At 40.8% G+C, this 10,469-nt stretch overlaps 1 protein-coding gene and 1 long non-coding RNA gene across 2 annotated transcripts in view; both read left to right on the forward strand.

The window, feature by feature from the left end:
• The window catches only part of RCAN2 (regulator of calcineurin 2), a 152,324-nt gene extending 149,983 nt beyond the window's left edge, over window positions 1-2,341 (forward strand). Inside the window, exon 5 of the mRNA XM_074991364.1 lies at window positions 349-2,341. Coding sequence (XP_074847465.1) covers window positions 349-509 — 161 coding nt within the window. The 3' untranslated portion in view covers window positions 510-2,341. The remainder of the gene's footprint in view (window positions 1-348) is intronic.
• A 1,088-nt stretch (window positions 2,342-3,429) lies between these two features.
• On the forward strand, window positions 3,430-9,855 carry LOC142011604 (uncharacterized). Its single transcript, XR_012645146.1, has 2 exons — window positions 3,430-7,965; window positions 8,045-9,855. It is a non-coding gene; the product is annotated as an uncharacterized LOC142011604 (long non-coding RNA).
• Window positions 9,856-10,469: the final 614 nt, after the last annotated feature.

The raw sequence follows: 10,469 nt of genomic DNA on the forward strand, positions 1-10,469 counted from the left end.
GTCTACAGGGGTGGCAGCATTCCAAAAGCAGCACTTCTGAATTGCACATGGTCGCTGTTGTGCTAATGAGGCACTACATATTCATGTTGGTGCCTCATTAACATGCCCCTTCAGAAAGGAGGGGGCTAGCGTAGACATAGCTTATGTCTGGAATGTGTATGTAGAACTAAACCTCCATGAGCTCAGACAGAGCAAACTCCTGTATGCCTTTGTCTAAACCTAAGGCTCAGTTGTGGTGCAGCCATACTGATTGGTGAATCAGGGCTATTCCTGGAGACAGATGAGAAGAGTCAATGTTTGGCTCCCAGACTGGAGATCTTTGACCTAACTACATGTGTCTGCTTCCAGGGGAGAAGTATGAGCTGCATGCAGGGACAGAGTCTACCCCAAGTGTGGTGGTGCATGTCTGTGACAGCGACACAGAAGAAGAAGAGGACCCAAAGAATTCTCCAAAGCCAAAAATTATCCAAACTCGGCGCCCTGCCCTGCCTCCTCCTGTGTCTAACTGAGCCTCTCCAGCCGGAACAGCAGTTCTATCCTCCAGCATGGCCCTCTGTTTTTCTCTTTGCTATGTTTTGTTGAAGGGCAGCCATTGCCTCTGGGGTAATGGGACATCTAGCTCACTGAATGCCCTTCTCTGTACTCAAGCCTGTCTAACAAAAGGGCTAGGAAAAAGTTCTTTGTACGTGTAACCATATCACCTGCCATCGAGTGTAGTGGATCTTGTGAAAGGGACTAGAATAGGCTGGGAAGAAGGGTGGGGGGTTAAGTCAGAGGGTTTTCCATAGCATTGCACATAGTGATAAACACAAAACCAGAATCATTGCTTAGTCAACTAGAGATGGGTGAATTGTTTCATGCTGGGATTAACATTCACACTAGCAGAACATCACTCTCTGCTCCATTTCCCACAGGCTCCTGCTCCCCACTTCCCCCTCGCTACTCCCCAGCAGAACTGGGTCTCCACCTTGTCCCTCATTCTTACCTGGTGTAATCTTGTGAGATAACAGCTCAGTAGCCTTTCACCTCCTCACTTCCACTTACTGGGCATTTACCTTGGGAGGGCGGGGCAGAGGGGAGGCAACCTAGTGGCCTTTTAGTCCCCCACCAACTTCTTCAAGGAACAGCAAGTTCTCTGTGTTTTAGTTACAGCTGGAAGACTGAAACACTGCTATCCCCCACCTCCTGCTGAGTACATTGGCCCTTTAAATCTGGGACTGAGATACTCATGGACTGGAGGGAGAAGCAGGATTTTGTCAAGGAGGAGGTAACCTTCTTTCCTTTGCCCTGCAGGCAATGAGAGGGAGTCAGGCTGCTAGCAGTGGGGAACATTTCCTTTGACGAAGGATGTTACTTCTCTTGCCCAGATGTTAGGGTGCAAAAACTAACTTCCAGTTACACTGGGATTCATTGCTGTCTCATGAGATCAACGAACCATAGTGAGGGGCAGAGGTTTCCAGAATGGACAGCCCTGATGCTCCAGTTAATTGCAAATATTTGCCCATCCCCAACAAGCAGTGAACACATCTCCCTTTGCTTGATGTGTTTTAAGGTCCATATTTAGTTGTATGCCATACTCTCTCCTCCCTACCCAATAAAACAGGACCATACTTGAACTTAGACTGCATGGAATTTACTCTGTTTCACTCTTACATGTCCCTGTCACTCATAAAATTTACAGAATTACTGACATTTGTGTGCTTTGATTGTGGTCAGTAGCAGAGAGTACTTTGATATTTGGATTTTCTACCTGGGCAGATATTCTCTATTAATTATTTTCATGCATGCTCGCCATTTTCAGAAATTCTTTCTAGAGCTGTAAGAGCTGCTCTTATAAAGGCACATGAGCTTAAATTCACACACTGTGTAATTCCATTAAAATTAATGTTCTGAAAGTTAAGCATATGTGTATGGCTTTGCAGGATTGGGACATAAGCAAATGAGCTGTCATTCAGCGCCTACATACTCCTTTAAAAGGCTCTTAAGTCTCAATGCTTTTCCTATAAAATCTTTTTCATGTACAAGTAAAAGAAAGTTATTTTACTTCTTAACCTTGTAAGGTCATCCTGAGATCTGAAATTCAAGCTAGATTCTGAAATCTTGTTAGGAAATTTCCGAACAAGTACAGTGGCAGATTCATAATTAACAATAAGGATGCACATGCTTCAGTGGGACTCTAGGTCACACTCCCATTGTTCTGACTCAGCCATACAGACAGAAAGAAAAACACATAATTTTGTCACTAAAATCAGCAGCAAATTCTCAGTACATCTAGGCTATGTCTACACTATCCAAAAACTTCGAAATTGCCATGTAAATGGCCATTTTGAAGTTTACTAATGAAGCGCTGAAATACATATTCAGCGCCTCATTAGCATGTGAACAGCTGCGGTGCTTCAAAATTGATGCGGCTCGCTACCGCGCAGCTCCTTTTCGAAAGGACCCCACCTATTTCGAAGTCTCCTTATTCCCTATGATTAGCCTTCTGGATTTTGGGCCCACTACTCACCTTCCCTCTTGCAGTCAAAATCTACAAAGCAACCCTGTCTTCATTAAAACTCTCCTTAGCAATGATGCCTGCAAAAAAGCTCGATAGCTTTAATGAAGACAGGGTTGCTTTGTAGATTTTGACTGCAAGAGAGAAGGTGAGTAGTGGGCCCAAACTCCAGAAGTCTAATCATAGGGAATAAGGAGACTTTGAAATAGGCGGGGTCCTTTCGAAAAGGAGCCCCATCTGGACGAGCTGCGTGGCAGCGAGCCACGTCAATTTCGAAGCGCTGCGGCCGCCCACATGCTAATGAGGCGCTGAATATGTATTTCAGCACTTCATTAGTAAACTTTGAAATGGCCATTTGCATGGCAATTTTGAAGTTTTTGGATAATGTAGACACGGCCATAGGGAGAATATTGCTGTGGGTGCAAGAATGCGCCATTTTAACAGAGTTCCTTTTTTGGCCATCAACATTCTTTCATATCCTCACCGAGAACGAGAGCCCTGCTTATGCATAACCCTTACGATGAAGATGATCCTTAGCTCATTATGGTTGCCACTTAGCATACATTCATACTTAGGTTAAACAAGCATTTTCTATACAGCATAGACTTTAACTTTTATGAGACTTGACAAACAGCTTTATGGTCTCTAGACAGATGCTCTTTTCTTAAATAAAAAAAAAAAAATTCAGACATTGTACATCATTACTTTTTGGTAGTGCTTTCAGAATTTATTTAAATAAGATATTTTAAATTATTTTCCATTCTGGGACTATAATTTGAGTTTCTGCTGGAAATGGTACATCAGGCAAGCTATAGTATTTAATGAGAACAAATCCCCCCTTATCCCATATATCATTGGCTGTCTACATTACCACCTTCCTTTGAAGGAAAGGATGGTAATGAGGCTGTTCGGAGTTTACTAATGAAGTGCTGCCGTGCATAGGCAGCACTTCATTAGGCAAATTCCTCCCCCCCACCCCCGCAGCAACTCCGAAGTGCCGGCACTCCTAATTTTAGGAGTAAGGGTGACTTCGAAGATGCCCTGGCACTTTGAAGTACCGGCAGGAGTGCCATGGCCAGCCGCATGCCGATACTTAGAAGTTTAAAACTTCAGAATTGCTGCGGGGGTGGAATTTGCCTAATGAAGTGCTGCCTATGCACTGCAGCACTTCATCAGTAAACTCCAAACAGCCTCATTACCATCCTTCCTTCAAAGGAAGGTGGTAATGTAGACACAGCCATTATGCAGTTAAAAAGCTATTTTAATATCATGATTCCTTGGCTTTAGACAGTGAATTATTAATAGTATTTTGTGTGAGGTTTTTATGTACTATTTCCAGAATAAAACGGTCACTTTGACGTGGCAGAAATCTGGGGGTCAGATCCTCAACTGCTGCAGATCTGTATAGGTCCATTTACCTCTGTTTAATCCAACTGAGAATCTGGTCTTTTATGTACTAAAACAAACAACAAAAAAGAATAAGGAGTCCAAACCTTAGTCCCCACACTGAACAAAACTCAGACTTTGTGGGGCGCAGGTTTGGATCCAAGTCCAAACTGCAAATCTTGGGCATAATTCAGATTAATAATCCTATTGTAACTGAAGCATCAGTTTTAATGTTCTCTTCTGTCTTATTGTCTTGAGGTGCATTATGGGGCATGCACACTTAAAAACAGGCATAGTTAACTGATTATGATAGGTCCTTAAAGAGTGGAGCTGTAGAATACTATGCAAGAAGGAGTGGGAAATAGCTTCATTGTCCAAACCAGAGAAAGAAAACCTCAGCTGAAAGACCGAGGCAACCCAAGGGAATCCTGTTATGGCTGCAATCAGGGTTTCAAAATCCCTATATAATAAATCACCATCTGAAAAGAACAATTTTTTTTGATATTACAGATTAACTACTCCAGTAGGAAAGCAACATTTGAGAACCTGGCAGTAGTAGTAGTAGGCATCCTTCAGTCTGCATAGACTATGGATTGCGCCCTTTATAGTTTCAACTGAGGACTTCATTTACAGCGTCTACTGTGACTATAAAGACCCACATGAGAATTTATATCCCACCAGCAGCCGGAGCCTGATTAGTAATGGAAAACAGCCTTCCTCAAAAAGAGCTGACCACTCTGGAAAGTATATTTTCTACCTAAATTCTGTAGCCCAGATCCTGGAGCCCTGCTGTCTTCAATGGGAGTTTGTCTATGTGGGGTCTTCAAATTCAGCTACTGTGACTTTCACTTGCTGTGTGAGGAGTTGCAAGAGTGCTGTAAAGCAAGATTAACTTCACTGGAGTCACTCCTGATAGTGTCAATGACAGCAGAATTTGGCCTTGATGCTTTTAATTTGCTTTCCAAGTGGGTTCTGAGATGTTACATTGAAATGATTTGCTAGAGGTTAAATGGTTCCTTCTAGTGGGTGTACATTGTTCACTCCTCTGATTCAAAATGGAGTAGAGAAAATGAAAATTTAAAATTGTTCTTACTGGGTTTCCCCTACCCTACTTGTCCTCCCCATTCCTCTACAAATTTAGACTCTTTCATAGTCTGCACAGGGTGACCTCTTTTGGAAAGGTATCTGTGCATTTAACTTCCCTAAATATAAAGGGGGGTTCTCAAACATTTCAAAAATAAATAGTAGTCAATGTCAAAAATTTCAGTGTTGCACTGGGACCCCCATATCCTTATGGGGTCCCACTGCCATCAGTAGAACAGCTTATTAGCTAATATCATGGCAGGATTTGCTCCGCACTGTGCCCCCCCCCATTTGCATCCTATGATATAAGAACTAAATGGATCAGTACTTTTTTTTAACTGAATAGAGCTAAATGTCTCCTGTAGGAAAACTACAATCCTGCTCCTTCACATTTATTTGTGCCCAAATTTGCTAGTTCTCTTTTCATGCATTGACATTGAAAAGGGCCCTTCTAGCGATAAAGGGAATTTTTTTTTGTAGAGAATGATAATCAGCTAAACAGTCTTGTGAGACTTTACAGTGGTATGTCCTAGCACTATGACATAGGTATATGTCAGCATTTCTATTATACTGTACACATATTTTAAAATATTCTATTTAGTCATATTTTATAGGCATATTCAAAAGGTTATTGGCTAATGAATCACTTTTGCACTTGTATAACTCAGAGCTTAGTTTAAAAAAATAAATATGGCAAATGATGATCTGTCCATGTGTTCTACTTGCTTTTAGCATTATGAAAAGCAATCCTCACAAAGGCTAAAAGAGGCTAGTGAACTGGCTGGTGTGGATGTGCACTACTGCTCACTACTGGATGAATCAGGACTGCTTAAATATGAGTCATAAGATGCATGCTGCTGACTAGAGATTATCCTTTAGTTCAAGTGGGCCTGTTTTTGAGGCTGGAGAATATAGGTGTAATAAAGAAAACTCTTTCATATCCAACAGCCCCAGGACTGGGAGATTGACAGATATTCAAATATTCTGGATAATAGAGAGGTATACCTAGTAATGCATAACAATAAGAAAAGCAAGATTAGAGGTAAACAAATGTATGCAGAGTACTTTATTTACCAACGGTAGTATTGTGCACTGTAAACATACTGTATTTGCTGTATTTATTTGTATTTGCTTTCACTAAACTATACTTATGGAAAAGGTAACTAAAATTTACTTCTGGTTAAAGTGCTGGTTATTTGAGAGTTGTGGATAATAGAATGCAGGATACGAAAGTTTACTTATATCCAAGCTTTCACTTCTACTGTTTTCTGTATCATTATGACAATTCCTGGAAAGATATGAAGCTAAAATTCACTCTAATGCAAGTAGTGGTAATTCCATTGACTTTCATGAATTTACACTGCTTATACCATCTCTGAATTTGTCTGAGTATGTAAAAATAGTGCGTTGCATCACTTGAGAAAAATGATTATGTATCCCTACAAACCAAAATGGCTTCACAAGAGGCTGTTAAAAATAAGTGGAGACCTGTGACTATACAAAATTTTTTATCCACAGTCACACAAAAAGAGCTGCGGGTACCCAAGATGTGCATGGCTCTACAAAATAATAGAGTGATAGTTTATGATCCACCATAGCAATTCATATGGGATACATTTCTTCATTCTTTAGGATAGTCCACAAAGATTATTCAGTGTTTAAGGCAAAGGACCAGACGGTTCTCTACTCAGCTCGGCCATAGCTCTCTCTCTCTCTCACACACACAGAGAGAGCGAGAGAGACCTTGTGCAAGTCATTTAGGTCTCATTTTCTGCAAGTGATTTCCTTAAGTTATAAGATTTTAGGAACCTAATATGATGCATTTGAAAGTGGACTGATTTTCAAAGTGATAGTGCTCAGCACTGTGTGAAAATTCAGACTAACGTCTGATTGAAAATTGAAGGATGCAAAAATCATGAAAACATGACAATGAAGACTTTATTCTTTGTGTCTCAGTTATAAAAAATGTGGTAGTGATGGGATCCTGGGATAAAATGGTCAGTGAAATTCCTCTTTATTCTGTACTGCAAGGAAGCTAGTATGTTTACCCCATCTACCATGAGAAAAGATTCTTTAGCTGATTTGAAAACCACACTGCATGGAAATAAGCCCAGTGGTTGCCACAGTGAACACTAGGGGCCGTGTTTCCAGACATACCTCACCTGGACTCTCTATGGGCAAATGTAAGAAACAGAAGTTAAATGCACAAAACCCCATTAAGCACCTAAAACTGGATACACAAATTGGCTGTTAAGTTTCTATAGTAGGGCATTTACACACACAAGTTATAGTGTGAAATCAGGGTCCATTTTTGCATCCTGCAGAATGCCAAGTAACTCCTGGGAATCAGAAGTGAAAGCATGTCTCATCTCCATTTGATTTTCAATGGCACCTTACTGGTTCATGCTCTGATTACTTGCACAACTGATTACACACAAACGAAGTTGGTTATGTATTTTGTTATCAGTGCTGTATCTATGGCTGTGCAGGACACAAATCAAGACAATTCCTGACCCATAGTTTACAATCTAAACAAGACAAACAGATGCGTTGCAATGCCCAAAGCAGGCTATAACTAGAATGATTATTGCTGACTCACTTTTTGCAAAGAGGACATGTTTTCAAACAGGATTCAATGTCTCGCAGGATTGGGCTCATAGTTACTGCCTGCCTGAAGTGGGTTTTAAGCCTGAAAGCTCTTGACCTAATAAATTAGTTAGTCTCTAAGGTGCTCTAGACTGCTTGTTGTTTGTGAAACTACAGACTAACATGGCTACTGTCTGAGACTTTATGCCTGACAATGGAAAGTCTGCAAATTACTTGTTACACTCATCAGACTAACAAAACAAAAAGCAGTCAAGCAGCACTTTAAAGACTAGCAAAATAGTTTTTTAGGTGAGCTTTCGTGGGACAGACCCACTTCTTCAGACCAATATGGAAGACATTCTTCCAGACTCCAGAACACCATGCAGAAGCTCGGCCCCTGGGGGGCGGGGGGTGTCTTCCAGGAGGAAGTCCTTCTTCAAGAGGCCCCTTCTTCCCAACAAATTTTCAGAAAGAAGGGGCCTTCTGAAGAAGGACTTCCTTCGGGAAGAACCCCCGAGGGGCTGCGCATCTAAACAGCATTTTGGAGTCTGGAAGAACATCTTCCAGAGTCCAAATCACATGACTTTATGCTAATGAGGTGTAGGAAATTTGCATCTGCACCTCATTAGCATATTTTCAGCCATTTATTAGCATGCCATGTAGAAACGGCCATTATGAATAATGCTGATTAGTGCAACTGCAATTCAGTTTGTTTTTTGTTAAAGTATTTCCAGCTAGCCACTGAAATTCAAAATCACAGAACGCCAAATGTTTCCACCTCCTTCTCCCTTCAAAGTTCTTAAAACAAATCTTGCAACTTTAGTTTAATATTAATGTATAAGAAAATGAAGCAGTCTCATCTTGAAGTTTACGCATTGTCCTCAAGGAAAACAGATTAAAATAACTGTTAGCAAAATATACAAGGGCTGCTGGCTAAAAAATAAGATACAAATTAACCTCTAGACAGACTCTGGTGAAGATTAATTCCTGGTGTAACAACACTGAAGTTAATAGTTAATAGTGAAATTAATAGTTACACTGGTGAGGAATTTGGCATTTTTTATTCAAGAAGCTCACACAGGGAAAGTTGAGGAATCCACCATTCTATGTTCATCCTGACTAAAAAGAGATCCCATTTTGCAGTTGGAGTTATAGTGTTGCTAAAAGCATCCCGATGGGGCAGACTGTACAGCACCCCAGGAGTTACACCCCTGTGTAAGGAACGGTGTAACTCAAAAGATCTCTGTTACCTCACATATCTAGGCTGGCCATTGTTCCACTGTTTGTGCACAGAAGAGTGCAAGGACAGCGAGGAGCAAGTGCCACTGCCAACCTTAAGACTGGCTAGTGCACATGATCTGGCTTGGAGAACAGCATAGACAGCAAAGCACCTGCACACCCTAAAACACACTGCTACCCTGCATTCTCACCAGGGCATCGAGACCCTGCGCTGTGTCTAATGAAGGGATATTCAGAAGGCATAACAAAGTTTGCCAACCCATTTAACAGATGCTCAGTCCCAGATGGGAAAAGGTCGCCCAAGGACTCTCGAGTCCAATAAGGTGGGATCTGCAGGTCCTAGAATCCAGGATTCTGTCTAGGGAATCTTGTTCAAATAAGCACCAGACACCTGATTCACTGAGAGAGGCATCCTCAGAATTAAAGACACTAAGCAACTGAAGTCTCCAGGATTTAATTCCTCTTAATTCATAGGTCTGACACAGAGGACCCAATCTTGTTTTTGCTGAAGTCAACAGAGATTTTCCCACTGACTTCTTAACAACAGGATCAGGTCACCAGGAGTAAACTGGTAAGCAGGCCTACGGTCTATACATCAGAAAATCAGCCCTGTTTAATAAACCTCAGAAGGTGATCCATCATTAATCTAGTACAAGACGGTCATTGTGTCTACATGAGTGTTCTGAAGACATGTTCTCTTTACTATTCAATTTAGAAAATAAAACAGTATAAATGTTTAGAATTGATTTTAGAGCAGACTGCTTCTTATTCAGAGATTTCTGAAAGGAATGTGTCATCCTCACTGACTGACTCATCTTTAATGTTGATTTGCCAAATTGTCCTATTGTGCTTAGCTGGAGAAGCCTTTCATGTATGCTATTGTGGATCTGTGACCATTAATCTTGTTCTTCTCAAGAGTCTGGATTGCTGACAAAGATGTGACATATCTGTACATATTATAAATCAATACTATTTTTAACCATATATTTTGTACAAATACTCACATTAGCTCTGTACTTCACTAGAAATCTAATAATATGGTATTAAACATTTTGGTGGAATGACTGAACTTCTTGCTTATGATTAATTTCCTTTATTATCACAATACATTGATTCCAAGCAACCAAAGCATTTCCCATGGCCAAGAAAACATTATCCCCATTCTAACTATAACAATAGATCAAAGCACCCGGCAGGCTTAATGTGTGTGCCCATGGCTCCCTCTCATGGATAGTTCCAGCAACTATAACCTTGCCAGATACCACGTTAGGTCACGAGGGGACGCCTCTTGTTGGTGCTGAAAATTCAAATTCCACTGACCACCAGGATGTGTTTATTAACCTAGCACAGATGAATAGCCATGTCTGTACTATCACTGTTGCCTTAAGATTCCATACACTTAATATAGAAATATAGTCATCTAAATGCACCTAGGTAGGTTTTCTTAAGCACATACTTGTGTACAATTTTACCCCACATTTGTCTAATGCAAGGTTTCTTGCATTCTCCTCTGACACAGCTGATGCTAGCCACTGTCAGTCAGTATACTGGACTAGATGGAGTTTGGGATTGAGGCAGTCTGTCATGTTCTAGTTACTGATGTCAAAATATTATACAAATCAGACCAATAATATATATTTCAAAGAAACACTTAAGTTGTGCATGAAAATGAATGATT

The sequence above is a fragment of the Carettochelys insculpta genome, chromosome 3, assembly GCF_033958435.1.
Source record: "Carettochelys insculpta isolate YL-2023 chromosome 3, ASM3395843v1, whole genome shotgun sequence".
NCBI classification, from domain to species: Eukaryota; Metazoa; Chordata; order Testudines; family Carettochelyidae; genus Carettochelys; species Carettochelys insculpta.